The sequence below is a fragment of the Phalacrocorax carbo genome, chromosome 4 (assembly GCF_963921805.1).
Source record: "Phalacrocorax carbo chromosome 4, bPhaCar2.1, whole genome shotgun sequence".
NCBI lineage: Eukaryota > Metazoa > Chordata > Aves > Suliformes > Phalacrocoracidae > Phalacrocorax > Phalacrocorax carbo.
The window spans coordinates 52,885,901-52,906,824 of NC_087516.1; the positions used below are offsets into that span (position 1 = coordinate 52,885,901).

Sequence of the window (20,924 nt, forward strand, 5' to 3'; positions counted from 1 at the left end):
CTAAAATAGCCTAGAGGGTGTAATGAAGAAAACAAATACTTCACATGGTCCACTTCCTAAACTGTTAAATGTGTGTACTTGGAATTTATTCCTTGTTTTGTGTCTCATTTTGAAAGATCTGTGAAACACAAATACAAAGGCTTTTCCCGTGAAGAACTGAAAATAATGTTTTCTGTAACATTGTGTTCAATGATGGTCAGCAAAGGTGTTCCACTTCTTTCACAGACCCCTCCAGCTGGTCCAGGCACCTTGCCATTTCTGTGACTGTGTGTTGAAGTACAGTAATATTTCAGATGTTCTAAAACTGATATTTCTCACAGATTATAGGGCTGAATTCTCTGAGAAACTACTCTTAGTAGAGGCCACTGGGCCCAGGAGTAACATACTGATGTTAATCTTGTTTTTGTCAGAGCAAGACCTTTTGTGCCTTTAAACAGGGACATGAAATTCACCTGGGTTTAGAGGCTTAAGTTAGCTACCTGAGTCAGAAGATGGCCATCCCTCCATGGGTTTCATGCACAGTCCACGGAGAGGGCAATTCAGAGCAAAAACTGGTACCTGCAGGTGCCTACCTCTTTCTCTATATATTGACTGTATAACAGGTTTAGGCACTTGGTTTACATGCAGTAACTGAGAATCTGCTCCAAAGTTCTCTGAAGTCAGTCATTGTCCTTCTGTCGAGTTTTTGATTTAACACTGGTAATTGTACAGGCCAGAGGAATGTGGTAATGAATTCCAAAAATGAAACTGGTAATGTTTGTATGTGGTACTAAGGGATAAATGGTTGGTTTGTTTCTCTATTCCCAAGATAAGCATCTACTATCATGTAAGAATAGGCAAGTTATATTTTCAAAGAAGCTAAATTACAGGTCAGTGTCTACTAAATTCAGATTGAAAGGTAGTTAGTCATGGAGACATCCTTGAGAAAAAGCTTCTGTCCATAGAAGCCCAAGAAATACAATAGCACCAATGCAAAGCATCTCGTAGCTGAATTCCTTTTTCTGTATTGCCTACTGCAGTCCTTTCTCAATACTGTGATGTTCTTATCCAACGGTCTTTTCCTCAATCTCCTGTAAACGTGATTTTTAACGTGGCTAAAAATTGCTGCTGTTTCATTATCAATGAGTAGTGTTAGCTTTAATTAAAACCAGTGTAATTCCTTTCATCAGAGTTCCACTAGGAAAGATGGGCTGGAGTAGACAGCATGCTAAAATTATGGTAGCTATTATTTCTCCAATTAGTGTATTACCGAAAGTAAGGTAGAAATGTTGTTACAGCCATGTTACTTTTTAAATGTTTTTCATTAATATTGAAGTCCTCCCTGAGCTCCTCTAAAGCAATACATACACCCCGCAAACCCTGGATGCTGTCATCCATTACACACTGGTATTTAAAAGCATAAACTGATATACCTAATTGCTTCATTTGCAACTTAAAGATTAATCTATGTGCAAGCCCTTCCCTGACTTACCATCCCATTGATTCCAGAAGGTGCTCTGTTTATTTCATATGTTCCTGCTTAAAGCTGCCTAAGAGGAATGACTGGCAAAGTTTTATGAGCAGTAAGGGAACACTATCTTTTCTTTTTCAGCTCGGCTGCTGGAATCCCATCATTGGTCTGAATGGGTCACTAACAGACAGAAAGTTGGAGAATAACATGCGAGGAGTAGTTCTGCGTGTGGTGACTGTGCTGGTAAGCAGATCCTCATCCTTTTTGCGCTATCAGGAATGTATTTTCTTCCTCTTGCTTCATCTTTTTATCAAGGACACCAGTTTACCAAGAACTTAGTCGGTCTTCAAGTGTCCGATTTCAGCTTGTCAATATCAAAGCAATGGAACAATTTCCAAGAATAAAATTATTTATCGTTACAGTTCATTTCAGAGAGTGAATCAAACACATTAAAACTTGTTTCTTCCACAGGCACATACTAAATTAGATAACATGACTATATGAACTGATAAAAGGCAACTTCAAGTGCCATGTTACCTAAAGTTACCTAGCTGAAACTCTGAATGATTCATAAGAAGTATTCTTCCAATCACCTTGCCAAATTGAGTACAGTCTGACACAAATTGCCACACTCAGAAAATACTCAAGATCAGTTTAGTGTAACTTTAGTTCAGTAAAACATCTACTGTCCCCTCCTAGCTCTTCTTCAGCCAGGATCTTCCCCTATGTACACACCTTGCAAGCAGCTGCAGCAAAACCATTGGTTTAAAGCTGAACAGAAAAGGTCTACCAGAACAGGAAGGTATTTTGTGATGTGAGGCCAGTGTATTCCCTGTCATAAACTTTGGCTGCTTGAACAGGAGCTGTTAGAGTGGAAAAAAATGAAAGAAACAAAGAAAAAGAAATTAATATGTGATGTATAGCCTCTCTGGAGCAATGCCGAAACACAAAGTTGAGCCAGGGCTGCAGAACTGTAAAGGTTATATTCAGCTACTTCCCTCTCTCTACTACCTACTCATGTTTTTCGTTACCGATTCAGTGTTTGAGGGCCCGACTGGTTGCTTATAAAGAACAAGGCAGGAGTAGTCTCTGCAGTTTGCATTGCTGACATTGCATCATGAAGGAAAAGGCTCAGTCAGGGGTGGAAAGTGAAATCACCAGAGTGTGTCAGTGCCACAGACGGGGCAGATTTGTACCCCTGCAATTATTTTATGGAGGAGTATTTGTTTTATTTTAAAAGATATTATCTGTTCCAGCTCTTAGTACACTAGAGAACTTCCTGTGATAATAGCTACAAAACAAAACAAAACAAAAAAAACTCAACCAAGTAAGAAGGATGGGTGCACAAAAAAAGAGAAAGCAGTAGGGTGGGGGATTTTATACTTTATTTGCATGTTCAGCAAAATAGCACCATGGTGGCAGTGGCTGGTCTTTGTGTTTTACCTGATACTCATTTTAATTGATTCAGTATGATTTTCTGTTGACAAAAATGATCTGTGGATGTTGTCTAGCAAAATAAATTCAAATTAGTGTCTTGGACTTTTTTTTCTTATTTATTCTTCTTCCCTCTCTTCCCACTCTAGTCCTCTGATTTCATCCCCAGTTATTTTGGTTATCTTGCCAGAGAGAATTCTTCTTTCAAGTCATTGTGTCATGAATATTTAGCAACTTGCAAAAATACAAAAAAGTCATTAGTTATGCTGATAGGATTCTATATTAATAATAAAAGCAGAAGGCAGACATTTAAAGTTCAGCACACAGCACATGGCAGTTCAGTCTCCTCACTGCAGCCCTCACGCGCTGCCTCACGTGAGCACACAAAAGACATTTGGTTTTGTTGACAGTTTTAAAGAGCAACTGGTGACAACCTCCATGCACAACTAGTGAAAAAACACAATTAGTCTGAATTGTGCTGTGTTAAAATCTGCTAATTTACCATTTTGCTAAATGACTCTTGTTTTATGGACAATATATGGGGAAGATGCAAATTACTCATATTGCCTTCATAGCATGAAACTTCCTAATTCTCTTAAAGTTGTAGAGCTTTGCATGGCTGGTGAGTGTGATCTAGACAAAACTGACTGTGAACTGCACTACAAATCAAGGTTCGTTTGATTTTACTCAGCAAAGATGAGAGGTGAGGATTTTGTAAACTGCGTGAATAAAGGGAGAAAGCAAATACTTATTTAAACTCATGAGCCAAACCCAATATTTTTCAGTGGCAGTTCCCCCGACTTTCCCTGTTGTGCCAGAAATCAGGAGGATAAAATATCATTTCTCCCTCATCCACAAACTCCAATGGCTGAGAGAGAGAGGCAGGCAGGCAGACAGACATTGACAGAAAATCAAGCTACTAACCAAAAGCCTGAAGAGAAGTTGGACAGTGCAGATGTGCTAATTATTTCTAATCTCTTCTAATCTTTGGATATCCACAGAGGTTGCTGCCACCCCTGTCGGTAGCAGAGCATTATTTAGGGTGCTTGCCTTCTAGCAGTTTCTCTTACTATGCATAAGTAAGGGTTATTCATGAAGCTGTGCTGGCTTCTAACTCTTAGTTTAATCTGAGACTTAAAAGATAGCTGTCATTAGCATATCATTCCTTCAGATATATACATTGCTATAAGATAAATTTTTATGGCCTTTACTTGTTGCTAATTATAGCTTGGTTCCTATCTTTATTCACATATTTATTACAATGGGGCAATTATGTTACTTTTACTGGAATATAATGAATAAATAGACATAACATTTGAGTGGAGTCTTAGCTGGGATGCCATAACACTGGAAATGAAGCAAAACTATTTTTAAAAAGTATTAATACCTTTTTTATCTCATTTTAAAATTAGACTTTTATTCCCTCTTTGTTATTCAATTTAGAAAAAAAATTTCTTATAAAAACTTGGCTAACAAAGACACTGACTAGAATTTCATTAAGCCCTATTTATTTCACAGCTATCAGCAAAGCAAATTTGCTGTTAAGCCCATTAATTTTGTTAAATACAATAAAAATTTCAAGTTATAGTTTGGACAAATCAACAAAACTCTTTCCAGTAAATCAAGGCCGTAGTAATATGTGAAATTGCAATGTTCATCTGGTTTTATATCTGCTGGATAGGACAAAGCTGGAGATTTATGTTTATCCTTTGTGATGAAAATGTGCGATTACTGCCTTTAATGTGAGTGCAGGAGGGATTTCACTCATCAGCTTTATTTTAGTGATGATATTTATCATACTTCTTTTTCTATCTTTCTCTGAATTCTTCAATTAAGTCAATTATTTCTGCAGAAAGTAAAGAATCTATTATTGACTATGAATGAATAGTTACTGTTATGAATTCGGACAGTTTCTAACAGTATGGGCTTGATCCAGGGAAACAAGAAAGCTTATGTTAAAATTAAGTAATAATACCTTTGAATATGAACAGATTTCTTCTCCACTGAGATTTGAGAAGTTAACATCAATTTGTTAATTTGTTCTGTTAACGCTTCAAATCTCTCATGTCTTTCTAGATAGCAACTCTTCTCCTCTTGCAATTTCATTTTGTTATGCCTTTAGGTTGAAAAGGACTGATTCTAAAAATTGCAGTAGAATTTGAGAGGATAGCAAATTGCAGCACCTGGGTTACACTGCATTATACTTACTATGAAATGAAACATTCTACAGTCTGAAAACGATAAATGATTGCAACTAATTTCCCCAAAGCAGTCCTTCAAAAAGCAAGTGCTGAACAATTCCCGTCATCTGCATCCATCTACTAATTCCTTTCCCTAGATAAATTTAATAATTATGGGCTACGTATCTGCAGATCCAAAACAAAATCTCTCTGTGAATATGACAGAACACAGTACGTCCCCAAATTGGAAATCTCTGGTTTCATTTGGCAGTGAATCCTGGCTCCTCTGAAGTTACTGGGAATTCTCTCCTCTGCATAAATAGGAATAAGAAACAGCTCTTTGTGTTTTATTTTGAGAGGAACTATAGCCAGGCCTGTGTACATGTGATTCAACATTTTAATCTGACTTGGATTAGTACCATACTTTCTACACTTCTAGAAAAGGTTTATTTTGTCTTACTTAAATATCAGATGTCGCTGTCTTGGACGCCTTCCCCACATGCAGCTAAGTTTGAACTTTGTGTTTGACAAGTTACTTTAAAGTTCAAGTAACTTGCTGGTGAATTTCTGAAATGTGTTCTGAGTTTCTGAAATGTAGCTCAATCAAAGGTCAGCATAATAAATCCAAACAAATTCAGAGTGTCTTGAATGAACAATTGTCCAAGAACAAATTTAGCTAGATATCCATTTTGACTATTTCAGTTTATCCTCCTCTTTTTCAGCTGCTCAATTTTATTGAAAGGGAGCAAAAATACAGCAGATATTCTCATAATATCATTTCAGTAGTAGTGGCAATTAATGAATTATTCATACGAATGTTAAGCCATCAGAAATGGAAAGAGATTTGGCCTGTTTGACAATGAATAGGCCAGCAGGTATTCATAAAATCATGTTTCTAAAAAAGCCACTGTTGTTTAAAAAAGCAAGAAGTTTGCAATTCCCTGTTTTAAAGAATTAACACCTTGATTGAAAAGTACAGAGACTTTTCTGAAAGTGCATAAGGTATAACTTTCTAACAGTGCAAAATATATCTGTGACTTTACATGAAAATTCGATACAGCTCCCAAACAGGAGGCATGTATTTTCGTATCTGGATGATTCTGAAAATGCAAGCAGGATGAAGGAAAGATAAATAGCAAGTGATACTGAATTATGCTTTGTCACACATCCCTTTGTACTATTTCTTGAGCATTAATCCCTAGGTTACTTGCACAGAGCTAGGTGGACCACAGGCAGTTTGGTGACCCTTGGCACCAAGTGGGCACTGTGGGACATGTTGTAGTGAGAGGGCTGGCAGAAGGGTAAACAGCATAGGGGGAAAAAAATAAAGGCATTATTTACACCAGGGAAAATATTATCATATGGGGTCTACTTTAATTTTCAGTAGTTGGCATTAAATTCATGAGCATTTGTTGCCCAGATAAAGAAAAAAACCAAACCTGACAGCGGACAATATCTTTAAGGACATGAGTTGGCAGGAGGTCTGTATCTTCAGTCCCTTTTTCTATTGAACTTAGCACTCAGAGAAAAGATGAAAAGTAAGATATGAAGCTAAGTCCTGGGTTTAAAAGCTAAGAATGTCTTGGGGATTTGATTTCCATCACTGGTTAAGCGATGTAACAAAAGTCTTTTCCAAGAAGCTGGAGTAGCTTTCGGAGAGATAGGTAAAAGGAAAGGTGTAAGAGAGATGAAATAAGAAAATGTTTAAGCATAAGCAGAGGAACAAATAGTCAGAAGTGCTGAAGGATAAAAAAATAGCAGGACAAAAACATCAGTGAGGGGCTGTAAAATAAAGATCAACTGCAACAAAGACCATGTGTGGGATACCTCAGGAAATAATGAATAAATATTTTATAATAGTGTACAATCAGAATAGTCCCACAGATAACACCTCTTCCATTTTCTCCCATTTTTTTGGCACTCACTTTTCTCATGTATTCCTGATCCCTTTTCCCACTTTCACAACTGAATCGTGCGCACTGCTGTGTATCCCTCTTCATTCAGTCAGACTGCCATTTCTATGCACCGCTGCCTACAATCTTTTTTAAAAATAATTTTAATTAAGACTTGCACTGTACTAAATTATATGTTGCTTTGTGTCTCAATATTATTGGCATATTGGAATATAGTGCACTGTAGTGAATTTCCTACAGCAGCAGAAATGCCTTAGGAGGTGGTAAGGTTAAGAAACTTTACTTGACTATCTCCATCGGTTGTAGTATTTGTGTGTTGAGCAAACATATTTTACCTGTGAGGGATAAATCCTTCTTTGATGGCCATTTAGGCACCTGAGTTTGAATGGCAGAAAACCAGTAAGTGATGTAGTTTATTCCATCTGGAGTCTGTCATAAAATCTCTATATACTATAACTCAGTAATGTATTTAGTATATGCCACATGTGCTGTAGTTAAAATATTTCAAATACGCTTGAAGTTTTAGAATATCCCGTTGCTAGTTGTAAAGAATGCGTAATTTCCTAGGCAGTAACAAATCCCTTTGTCTTGATTTCTCTTTGTTTTTTCTGCTTATACCCATCTTCGAAATAAAGTGCCAAAGACTAGATCTTTTGTATACAAACACATCAAGAAAAATGGTCAGTGCAATGGTGGTAAATTATAGCAAGAGTGATAGAGGTGTTCATTTCATTGGTAAATGAATGAAATCACCAGGAGCCATGATGCATGACAGGATTAGGCTCACTTTACTATTCTTCATGGTTACCCTGGTTGTTGTTGACATGAAAGCTGTCATTTGGTATGAGATATGCATGACGAGACTGGCTTTCACCTACGGAAAAGTCAGTTGGTATTGGAATATCTTTTCCTTTTTCCATTTTCCAATTTGGAAACTTGAATTCAGATTTCAGGACATGATTCTGGACAAGCATTTATTGAAATTGAAATTTTGACATTAATTAAAAAAAAATAATCATTCAACCTTACAAGTTTTAAGAATAGTTTGCTCATTCCTAATGTAAAGCGGAATTTTTATAAATGGCTTGGGATGTAAGCTGGCAATGAATCGATTTTTACTCTCCTAAAAAATTGTTATTGTCATCTGTTTAAAATTCAGAATGGAACTTAATTGCTCTCTGATTGATCAAAGGTTTTCTCAATTATTATAAGGAAAAGCAAACTATTAATAGTTACAGTGAATGTTTCCCATCACAAGGTAAGTGTAGCTCTGAGGGCTCCTATTACACTTTCTAATGCTAAGAATACTTAGGCATTCAGTTGTAAGAAGGCTGTGGACTCTGCTTTGTCAGAGGTCTGTCCAGGAAAAGTAGGTTCATGTTTGTCTTGTTTAATCTAGGTAGTTTTATCCTGAGTCAGAGAATAAATTTCTAGGTAAATAAAAGAAAATAGGTTGGTATAACTGGAATAAAAGAACATGGTAACATGTTTAGAGAATTACGAACTGAGGAGAGGAGTTTGCAGGAGCAGTTTGTGTTGACCTAACTCTGCTCAGAAACTTTAGTCAGAATTATTTATAATGTAGGTCTTTTTAAATACAGAATATGCAGGAAATGCAATAATGTTGTTATCCCCAGACTCTATATAATGTGTTTCATATTACTTCTTAAATGATTTAATCTTACAAAGGTACTGGTTAGAAACAATTTAATTGTAAAAAGCATGCACTCTTATTACAGTCCTAAGCCTGATTATGTTATCTCATGCTCCTCACATAGAGACTTTAACTTCCAAAAATAAGGAAAGACATCTAGACTTCAGCTGAGTCAGGTATTGTTAGAAAGCAAAGAGATAGTGCTGGGAAATACTAGCTCGACAGTGAGACAGCTTTTTCCTGAAGTTCCATCGATTTTAGCTTATGCTGTCAAGCAGATAGAAACTTTAAGGCTGAAAGTTGGTAATAATTGCATTATGTGGCAGTTATAATCATTAGGAACATTTAAGACTTAATATGTGTCTTTCTCCCTCCTCACCCCTTTTCCTTGCTTACCCCACATAGCAAATAACACATACTGTTTTTCTAGCTTGGGCTCCCATTCAGCATTTCAGGAGCTATTAGAATATCAAAGTTGCTCCTTAAGCTCTGGTGCCTTCTGGCCCTGACTGTACACATCTTAGCTTGCTGCACAGGCACAAACATCCAGAATGCATATTAGTGCTGTACACTGAATTAAGTCCAAACTTTCTACACTGTGCTAGTCAGCTGGGATGCTAGTCCCTTCCAGACTTCTGTAACCTCATCTTTGCCATTATATTGGCCATATTTCAACACTATTCCTCCCCTCCATGGATGCAAACAGCATGCCATCGCTACATGCACATCAGTGTATGTAATATACTTGTGTGCTTAATGAAAATATTGACCCTTTAATATAGAATAGAATCATAGTATGGTTTGGGTTGGAAGGGACCTTTGGAGGTCATCTAGTCCAGCCCCACTGCCATGAGCTGGGCCATCTTCAACCAGATCAGGTTACTCAGAGCCCCATCCAACCTGACCTTGAATGTTTCTAGAGATGAGGCATCCACTACCTTCTCTGGGCAACCTGTGCTAGTGTTTCACCGCCCTCAGTGTAAAAAAGGCCTTCCTTATATCTAGTCTAAATCTACCCTCTTTTAGTTTAAAACCATTACCCCTTGTCCTGTTACAACAGGCCCTACCAAAAAGTTTGTCGTTGCCAAGAAATTGGTAGTATTAAAGCAACAAAGCAGAGAGGAGCGGAATTCATGCATTTCTTTCCTGGGGACTAAGAACAGTGACGCATAAACAGAGGTGGAAGAAAATAAGGTTCCTAAAATGCCTCCTGCCCCCAGCCATGTGCCCTGCTTCTCTTTGAGGGTTACCAGCCCTGTTTAGGGTTACTTTACTAAGCATAAAATAGGGACAGGAGCCATTTCAGCTCTTTCCTTGTAATTAATCAGTGTTGATAACAGCACCGTAATTAGCACACAAGGACCCACTGGGGCAGTGTGTGCCTTGATTAGGTATTCCTCACTTTGCCAGAGATTTAGGCTTGATGTAGTCTCCTGCCCCTAATCCTCCCATTCCCTTTTTCTCTGTCTACAAACATTTCCGTGTATATTTGGCTTTCTTCTGGAAAATACTTTGATTCTTTTTCTCAAGTGGTACGGTACTGTGGTGACATTTCCTCAAAATATTAATAATTCAAATTATTATTATAACAACAGAAGCTGATATCCCTTGATAGATGTCTTTCCATTCCTCTTCCCCCCACTGCACCTGTACAAGGGCCAATTTGAAATTGCTACTGACTGGGCACAGGTTACGTTTAATGGTTGGTTTATGTCTCTTTGAGCTACCTAGCTTGTATTAAAGCAGGTAGGTCATAAACCATGCAGTTATTCAGACTGCACATGCCTACTGTGATCATTTGCTTTACAAGCTTTAATCTCAGCCTGCTGGGAAACCCAGCCCCTTTTGCTTTCAATTAATATTTCCAATCCATTTTTCTGAAGTAGCAGGTGCTATATACTAGGTGAGGTGAATATCAAGGAATTAAAATGTTTTGGGATGTTGCTGGGGCCACAGTCTGACAGCAAGATAGGTGCAGAGCAAAACTTGGTAGGACCAACCAACCTAACTCATCTGTATGTCAAAGGCTACTTCTCAAGGCTCCTTAGCTCTTATCTTGTCACTGACCCTTACCCATCTGCTCTGTGGCCATATTTGCATTCCAGAATGATTCATATATTTCATAGACCACACAGGAAATTTGGCTTTTAAGCAGAAAGAGGTTCTTACTCTGATTGTAATTATCCTTCCATACTATGCAAGACAGAAAAGGGGGTGAACTGCATGACAGTGCAATGTCATGAAGTGTTATGTGAATTCATTATGAATAGGAGCTCTTGCATGGCTGCTGGAGGAAGTATAATGCAGCTCCCAGCAGGTTAATATACCCGTACTACACTTTTGCTAATTCCAGTATCTGAGCTAGCTACATTAAAGCTAGCATTGTGCTGTTTAGACATACTCTAAAACACTCCAATCAATTCCAATCTCAATCCATATTCCGATCATATAACTATAATGGTTCAGAAAGAGCTATTAGGTGCATTAAGTTATTGTGAATTAAAATCAATACACAAAGCCTGGCTGCATCCTAATAGACCATTGCCATAGGTCGCTTTGAAAGAAACCTTAGTCCCATTGCAGAGCAATGGGAGATAAAGATGGGGGGAAGGGTGGCTAACTTTTTTTGTTTGGGTTTTTTTTTTCTTTTTTTCTAAATAGCACTAAAATAAATAGCATAATAAATGCAGAAGCCACCATTTGATTCAGGAAATAAATTATTATTTAAAGTACTGTAGCTGAAAGCACAAACTCATGTCTTGTTGAAGACGACAATAAAACTGTCATTAAAAAAAGCTAAAGACTAAGCACATGCATAAGGGCAGTGGTAAATAAAGGCCAAATTTAAAATTCCCTTCCTTTAATATTGTATTCAGCTTCTGGGGCATGAACTAAGTTCTTACTGCAGGCAAGGCGACTTTTCTGGTAGTACAACTGACTTTCTAATCACTGTATTTGAAAAGCACAGGATTCAAGAACAGTGGGTTTCGATGCCAACACTGTCACTCAGCCCATTGGCACAATAAGATATTGAATGAACATAATACCTTAATTATCCAAGATTTTGTAGGTTTGAAACCTTTGCCTTTGTTTTAGTGTTATTAAGGGGTGGGGAATGTGTTATGTTTTGCAGCAACTTTTATAACCGTTGCTAGTGGGAGAATTTCTGTAATGAGAGAATGAAATGTTTCAATTAAATTTTGGTCATTGATTCTAACATGAAGTAATGTACACTGCTGTTCAATTAAAAATAACAAGATGCTGTTCTGTTCCTAGCCAAATAAAATCCCCGAAACAGTGGTCAATAAAGCACCTGAGGAAATTAAGTATCTGGGGCTGCATATTTCACTGAAATCTTTTGAGGAAATAAATGCAAAATGGCTAACACTTAAAAGTGGGGGGTTAATTATTTTATGAGTCAAGAAAAAAGTAATTATGCCTAGCAAGAAGACAACAGCTTCCTGTGCTTGAAAATGTTTTGTTTATGGTTTATAAGACTTAGTGCTTCTTGCCAGTTATAATGGCTGTGTGTGGTCATCCAGCAGCCATTGGAAGGGAGTTGAGAGATCCGCTAATGAGAGTGAATTTCACTTCTGAGAGCAGGTTCTTAGCATTTGCAGGTGATAGGAGTTTTAAAGTGTCACAGTGAATGTTTACTTCATGTGATTGCCGAGGCTGTGCTTGGGCTATGTGAATCATTTAATGTGCATGTCCACTGTTTCTGGAGTCAGTTCTGAGCACAGATCAACAGTCTTTGCCCACAGCTGAGCTTCATTTCTTCCTTCTGTTTTTATCTCTCACTTTCTACTTTCAGTAGAGGAAAATGGAACATTTAATGAATACAGAGTGTCAATATTAAAGTATTATACCCTAGTGTGTTCAGAAGTTTCTAATGAGTAGACACAGAGGTCATTTTCATATGCTTTACGAATTTTAACCACCCATATAATTACCTAATTTCCAAACATAGTAGAAGCACATAACGCCATCCATCTGCAGTTTTAGAGTCAGGCCCCAATATGTGTTGTAAATCCCAGCACTGATCCCTTTCTCTGATCTCACAAGCCAGTAACTTTTTGTTTACTTAATAACTTCTGTATAGCCTCCTGGCTAGGAAGTTTTTCTGCCTGTGTGAAAGAGAAAAGAGGATTCAGCTGAGCAGGAGAATAATCCCAAACATTTTGTTTTGCTTTCCTATTTATAAAGTATGTCCAAGCATTTTTTAGCATTTTTATCATTAGAGCAAGCATAAGACTCTCATTAAAGTGTCATGGCTCCATATAACTTCTATCCTGGAATAAGTCTCAACTTAAAGCCACAGAATCCACCCTTGTAATTACAGAGAAATTGTTGTTGTAAGCAGGCCACTGAATGCAACTTTTTCTCAAATATTTAGAGTGCTGTGTTGAAGATTTGAATGGTGGTTTTTTTCTTCTGATCGTTCAAGACAGTTTTCTGTAATTTGTCCATAAAGAGAGACTCTATACAAAAATGCCAGAACCTCCAAAACCTAGTTTTCATTGAAGAATTAAAAGATGACTGTCAAAGCTTGGAATTTAAAGTCACTATTTTACTGGCTACTAAAAATCACCTTGAACAGAGACTCTGGGTTTAGGGATATACTTTTTCTCCACATGTAAGTTGTCCCTGAATGCTTCACAAACAATCATTCTCTTGCTCTCCCTCCCTGCCTCCTCTAAGCCTGAATTTATTGCTTGGCCTTATCACCCACCTCTGTAGCATAGTTACAAAGCCACGATTCTCTTTCGTTGTCTAATTAGTTAACATAACTAAGTTAGAGTAATTGGTTTTTTCTGCTACTCAGCTTAAGTATTGCTCCTTTTGTTTCCAAATGTGAAGGTCTTCTGTGCCCAAAATCTTGTCTCTTCTTTTTTATTTTTAACTTTATTAGATGGTCTAGTATAGGATATAAAAAGTTTACTTCAGACCAACGATGACATCCAAATTATTGGCATATGTCTGAGAATTTCATCAGAGTAAGTAAAAACTATATTTTGTATTTTTAATCTTAGAGTCTTGAAGCACTTACAAAACATTGTGTTACTTCATTTTTATATGCACCGGAACTTAAGTTCTGAATAGGCAGAACTGTTAGCCCTTTATCTTGTTGGAAAAAGAAATAAAGTGTAGCATTTTTTTCTACTAATCTTGAATCTAGACTGCTCCAGGATACATGTTTAAAACAAAACAAAATAAATTCTCTGTCCCCTACTTCCCATTGTGTAAAATTCAGGGCAGGGTTTGAGGGGCTGAGTTCTGGATGTGTGATATTCCTTTTTGTGCCTTTATTGCCCTGCTATCAATTCTCCCTGGACTAGGGAAAATTACAATTTCTGTTGTCGACCCACAGTTTTACCCTGGCAAGCAGTCCTTTCAAGAGTAGGACTTTTCTCTCCCTAAGTCTATAGACATCTCATTTCTGGATCCCACCATCCTTTGTTCTCATCTAATGTTTGCTTTCTTCTGCTGGTTTTCCTGTTCTTACAGTCATGGTTTGCCAGAACACAGATACATCTGTAAGTACTCATGTTTTAAAGAGTTAAAATAAGTTGGGGGGGAAACAGCCTATGGTTAAAGGCATTTGTCCCTGACCCAGCACACTTGGATTCACTTCTCTGCTGTACAGGTCATGAAATCTGTGCATTTCAGTTCTGCATGTGGAAAATGGTAATGCTAACACTTTATGCTCAACTAAGTATTTCAGTGACAAACCCTAATTTGTGAAATTGGAAGGGGCCCCGGTGACGCAGGATGCAGAGAAGGAGGAGTTACTTAATGCCTTCTTTGCTTTGATCTTTACTGCTAAGGCTGGCCCTCAGGCATCTCAGCCCCCACAGAAGAGAGAAAAAATCTGCAGAAAGGAAGACTTCCCCTTGGTTGAGAAGGATTGGGTCAGAGATCGCCTAAGCAAACTGGATCCTCGCAAATCCATGGGCCCTGACGGAATGCACCTGCGAGTGCTGAGGGAGCTGGCAGATGTTCTTGCTGAGACACTCTCCATCACCTTTGAAAGGTTATGGAGGACAGGAGAGGTGCCCGAGGACTGGAGGAAAGCAAACTTCAAAAAGGTCAAGAAGGAGGACCTGGGAAACTCTAGGCCAGTCAGCCTCACCTCCGTCCCTGGAAAGGTGATGGAGCTGTTCATCCTGGAGCTCATCTCCAGGCATGTAGAGGACAAGAAGGTTATCAGAAATAGTCAACATGGATTCACCAAGGGAAGATCACACTTGACCAACCTGACAGCCTTCTCTGATGGTGTGACTGTCTGGGTCAATGAATGGAGAGCAGTAGATGTTGTCTATCTTGACCTCAGTAAGGCATTCAACTCTGTCTCCCATAGCATCCTCATAGGCAAGTTAACGAACTGTGGGTTGGATGAGTGGACAGTGAGGTGGACAGAGAACTGGATCAACAACAGAACTCAGAGGGTCGTGATCAACGGAGCAGAGTCTGGATGGAGGCCTGTCACTAGCAGTGTTCCCAAGGGTCTGTGCTGGGTCCAGCCTTGTTTAATATATTCATCAGTGGCCTGGATGATGGGACAAAGCGTACACTCAGCAAGTTTGCTGATGATACCAAGCTGGGAGGAGTGGCTGATACACCAGAAGGCTGCGCTGCCATCCAGCGAGACCTGGACAGGCTGGAGAGCTGGGCTGAGAAACCTCATAAAATTCAACAAGAGGAAGTGCAAGGTCCTGCACCTGGGGAGGAACAACCCCAGGCACCAGTACAGGCTGGGGGCTGAACTACTGGAAAGCGGCTCTGTTGAGAAGGACCTGGGAGTGCTGGTGGACAAGAAGCTGACCCTGAGCCAGCACTGTGCCCTTGTGGCCAAGGCCAATGGTATCCTGGGCTGCATTAAAAAGACTGTGCCCAGCAGATCGAGGGAGGTTGTCCTCCCCCTCTATTCAGCCCTAGTGAGACCACACTTGGAGTACTGTGTCCAGCTGGGCCCCCCAGTTTAAGAAGGACAAGGAACTGCTCGAGCAAATCCAGCGGAGAGCTATGAAGATGATCGGGAGCTGGAGCATCTCCCTTATGAGGAAAGGCTGAGAGACTGGGGTTTGTTCAGCCTGGAGAAGAGAAGGCTGAGGGGGGATTTCATCAATACCTATACATTTCTAAAGGGTGGGTGTCAGGATGATGGAACTGGACCCTCTTCAGTAGTGCCGAACGACAGGCCAAGGGGCAATGGGCACGAGTTGGAACAGAGGAAGTGCCACCTAAACATGAGAGAAAACTTCTTTCCTGTGAGGGTGCCAGAGCAGTGGAACAGGCTGCCCAGGGAGGTTGTGGAGTCTCCTTCCCTGGAGACATTCAAAACCTGCCTGGACGCGTTCCTGTGCCCCTTGCTCTGGGTGTGCCTGCTCAAGCAGGGGGGTTGGACAAGGTGATCTCCAGAGGTCCCTTCTAACCCCTACCATTCTGTGATTCTGTGAAATGTGCTCAAATAATATTGTGTTGTGCACCTTAAGATAGGTTTGGATAAGATGTTTGAGCTGCTTAACCATCTCCTGATACCAAAAAGGGCAAATTCTTGGTACTTCCTCACTTCCGCTTGTACAGTCTTACTCCATTGCTTGTCCTGGCTCTGGCATTGTCTGGACCCCTGGCAATCAGATCAACTCATCTGACAAAAAATTGGTAGATTTGTGATGGTTAAGTAGTAGAATTACCTTAATAAAGGAACTTAAGGAAGTATTACCTTAATAGTGGGAGAAGGATGTTAAATTGTAGCAGTCCTAATACTTAGTGTATCGTTAACCTACGTCAGTCTTAATGTGTTACTTCTTGCTTAAAAAGTTTTGTAAACCTAGTGAATATAGGTAAATGAATGAAGACAAGTGTTTTTGTGAGCTGTTTCTCCAATGTACTTATACTATCAGGTCATCTTTCCCAACACTTTCCTTTTTGTAATGCCATGTTTCCTTAATCTTGGGTCTGCCTTTAGCCTTCCTAAGATGTGCTACTCTACTAGCATTTTGCAGCCTCTCTTGCTCAGGGGGTAGTCATCTCTGGAAAAAGACTTTGTCTTCTTACTGTTATAAAAAGCAATATGTACAGCTTCACCCAATATAAACTTTACCTGTTTGCTGCTGACTTTCATTTTGCTGCGGGTAGTATTGGCTGTGTGGTGCTTAGCTGTCTACCAGGGTTAACCCACAACACTGTAAAAATCCTTTGATCCACATCGAGTCTTAAACACATCCTGCTCTGTATCAGGGCAGCACAGCTTATATCCCAAGAAGAACCACACAGTGATAACCATGGAGCTATTTTGGCAAGGATCCCTTATCACAGGCTTAGTAGCGCCGCATTCAGTTGACAAGGAGGCACACTGGGGATAAAGTAGGAGGAAAGTAGCTCCTCTCTTAAAGGATCTCCATTGAGGTCGGATGCAAAGCCACCCCCTAAATGAAGCTGATGGCTATGGGGCCCAGTGAGGTAGATCATCCATCTTGCAAAACCAAGAAGTTAAGGGGAAAGCAATCCACCCATTTCCTTTTTTTTTTTTTTTCCCCTCCTCAGTCATGCACATTGTGACTTCTTTGCCTTTCCAGACTTCTGTGTCTTTACAGGCTGTGAAGTCTGGTTTTGCCCCACAGAAGCTCATCAGTCCCCTAGAGAAGTGTCTCCAAAAGTGGGAGAAAAGAAGCAGGAACAGTGGCATTCCTTTGATCACTTCGCTGCATCCTGAAACAATTAGGTTTGAAGGGACCCTGGGATGACATCTGTGTTAAGCAAGGCTAATGTTAGAGCAGGTTGTTAAGGACTTATGTCCATGTGAGTTTTGGGTATCTCCAAGGATGGTAACTGTATGGCTTCTCTGAGAAATTACCACTTGTTTTGGAGAGAAAATGTATCAGGGTTTTCTTGAATTTACTGGGGTTAAATGGAATCTCCATTGTCCAGGTGAATTTTGCCACCTCCAAACTCATTAGTTAGCTTGTGAGTGTCTGACACCTACTTTCTACAAGCTTATTTGTTGCTCACATTATTTTTCTAGTCAGTAGGTGAGAAATGTATTGGCTGGTTTTGTTATGTGTATTTTCTTTCTACAAGATGTGCTTTCTTAAGGATGGAGACAATCATTTTAACATCAATATTGTAGGGATGTATATCTCTCCACAGGAGCTCCCATAACGCCCTCCCAATGTACAAAAAGACAACTGGTATAGTTTCAGCTTGCAGCATTTATGAGGGGAAAAAAATAAAGACAAATATTTTTGTCCCCTTTCAGTGCCTTCTGAGAAATGTAAACAATTACAAAAACCCATAGCAATAGATTTGTTTTGCTTGGAATATGATTAAATATTTTGCTGCTCCAGGCTTCCACAGAAATTGGGAAGTGTTAGTCGCTTTGCATAAAGCTATTTGATTATTTATATTTCATTAAATGTATAGCACACTGGACATTGGGTTTTTTGTAAGTCTCAACAGCACAGTGTTACATAGCTCAATAATAGACTGAAATTAGTCATGACAAACTGCATTTTAAAGTGCTTTAAATTAGTACAGTTAACAATTTTTTAACTAATTTAATAAAATTCAGTTTATGAGCAACTATTTTCTAATAACTTAGAAGTGATAAGAATAAATCCTTCCTAATATGAACATTATCAAATTCTAAAGCACTCTTTGTACACACAAATCTTTAGAACTTTGTGCATAATATGCTTAGATTAATAAATCGCTTGTGTGTGTGTAAAGATTTTTTCCCAGCATTTTTGACTCATACGTAGTGAATCTCTCACCCAAGTTGATCAGCAAAGCTGAATTCACTCTGTGTTTTCATTTAGGAGAGGCTTTCATCAACTTATTCTCAATTCCTTCCATGTTCTTGGAACCCAGGCACTGGAGAACTACTTTTAAAATTTACTTGCACTTGCATTTTTATTCCAATTGGCTGATCTTGGACAATTTGGAAGAAAGAAATTCTGACAACTGGGAAATAATAACTTGAGACAGTCAACTTTTTTTTTCCCTGGTGGTTTTTTCTTTCGTTGGTTTGAGGTTTTGGTTTGGTTTTGGGGGTTTGGGTTTTTCTTCCAGATCTCCTGCAGTCAGAAAAGAATATCCTGCCAGTGCGGTCTGATTGCATCCTTGCTTCTTCAGCAGCATCTGCAGTGTGCGGCTGTCCTCATGAATGTTAATTTAAGCATTTAGAAATGAAGCTTTCTTATTCTGAGAACATCCCACCTGCAGTTCACTGATACCTGTTCATATAGAGTGACATACTAAGAAACTAAAAATATTCAGTGACGTAGTAGTGAAAAATTTGTGAAAAGTGCCTTGGCTTCAGGGTCATTGACAGAGACGAGTAGTAGACTAATAAAGAAAAAAAATCATTTAAACAACAATAAAAATGCCTCTGGAGATACAGTTAAAGTTTAGAACACAAATATTATGGAAAATCAATTCTGGTTTCTTCTTTGTGGGTTATGCAGACTAGAAGGAAGTGGTCAGGAATTGGTTTCATGTTCTTGTCATGGCCAAGACATGACAAGCCAGACTAACTTTTTGCACCTCAGAATACATGTTTCTGGTAAGCTTATACTAAATTAGAGCACCAAGTAAAGAATTAAGAGGAAGAAATGTAGCGTTTTTCAAAAAAAACCGCCACCTAAGTCTTACTGTGCCTTAATGCTTTTTGGGGGGATTTGATGCTTTTGCTCTAGTTAGGTAGATCAGACAGATGTTCTCAGAGAAAATAAAGAGCAAGCATAAGTGAGGTCCACCTGTGGCAAATATATATTTTTGGGGCTCAGAAATATTATCTCTTTTTGTGTTTCATTTAAAGAAGATTTGAAGGAGAGTGACTAGAAATTAAATACTCAACAGAAAGACTAATAGGGAAAAAATAAATTAAAATTAGCAAAAAAAAAATTCTCTTTCTGAGAATGTTAGTAGAAATGTTAATTAAAAAATGGAGAATACAATTACAGATCTTGGGGAAAAGGAGAAGGAAAGCATATTGTTTGGAAATCTTGCCAACTAATTCCAACTTTCAGTATCTATTTGCATCCTTTATTATCGTCATCATTTTGATGGATATCCACCAATCATTCTTATAGACAAACTTAAGTCCCATAACAGAGTCTTCCAAAACTAATCAAACAGATGCTCTCTGGATATAACTATTGGATGGAGTCACCATCCCTGGAGGTATTTAAAAGACGTGTAGACGTGGCACTTCAGGGCATGGTTTAGGAGACATGGTGGTGTTGGGTTGGTGATTGGACTTGATGATCCTAGAGATCTTTTCCAACCTTAATTATTCTATGACTCTATGATATAAAGTCAACCATCTTCTGATTCAGATTACAGTAGAAGGACAAGAGAAATGCATATTTCTGTGGGACGACCTATTTTGCCATGTTTTTCATTCCTTACAGCATGAATTCGTAGCTGCGTTTGTCAGCTACAGTGTTTGCCCAGCCAGTGGAAACTGGCAGCGCTGTAGAATCCTCCATATTTATGGACAGACATATTGAGTGCATGTCTGCCCTGCCGAGCATAAGGGAGGACAGAAGGCATTACTGAAAAGCATTGCAGCTGTAATGTTACAACAGAAGATTTACTCCTGAAATGCATAGTAAGGAAGAAAAAGTCTCAAAGTAAATACATAACAAAATAGCATTTTTCAGAATGCAAGAGGCACAGCTAACAATGTGTTGTAGAAAAGTTTTGTATAAACAGTATTTAAATAGTTCCTCCTTTACTCTTAAAAAAAACAGTACCCAAATATGGCATGCAATTGCTCTACTAATAGTTGCCTCCTTTGTTTTCTATTTAGGAAGAGCCCTTTGTCATGGTGTCTGAAAATGTTTTGGGAAAACCGAAGAAATATCAGGGCTTCTCAATAGACGTGTTGGAAGCCTTGGCCACTTACCTTGGTTTTAAATACGAAATTTATGTTGCACCGGATCACAAGTATGGGAGTCCTCAGGATGATGGGTCATGGAACGGGCTGATAGGAGAGCTGGTATTTAAGGTGAGGTTATTAATAACTTACTAAATAAGGTCATGTGATAAAGCTAAATAATACTTGGTATATTATGTTTGCATTAGCCAGTAACCTTTTTTTATGAGTCAGTCATTGCCTGTGTCGCCAGCATTTGATAGTATGCCCAGGTGCATCGGGAGGTAAAGAAAAAGCTACAAATTGTGCTTTCTCGTAAGGAGCATTTATTTATTTATTTAAGGAGCAGGGAGATCTCTTTTCTCCAACCAAAGTACAGCAGTATGAAATCTGAATACACTCAAATAAT

At 38.7% G+C, this 20,924-nt stretch overlaps 1 protein-coding gene across 1 annotated transcript in view; it reads left to right on the forward strand.

The window, feature by feature from the left end:
* GRID2 (glutamate ionotropic receptor delta type subunit 2) overlaps nucleotides 1–20,924 on the forward strand; it is a 743,546-nt gene that overhangs the window by 583,140 nt on the left and 139,482 nt on the right. The window contains exons 9-10 of the mRNA XM_064449954.1: nucleotides 1,592–1,693; nucleotides 20,450–20,647. Of these exons, the coding sequence (XP_064306024.1) occupies nucleotides 1,592–1,693; nucleotides 20,450–20,647 (300 nt within the window). The remainder of the gene's footprint in view (nucleotides 1–1,591; nucleotides 1,694–20,449; nucleotides 20,648–20,924) is intronic.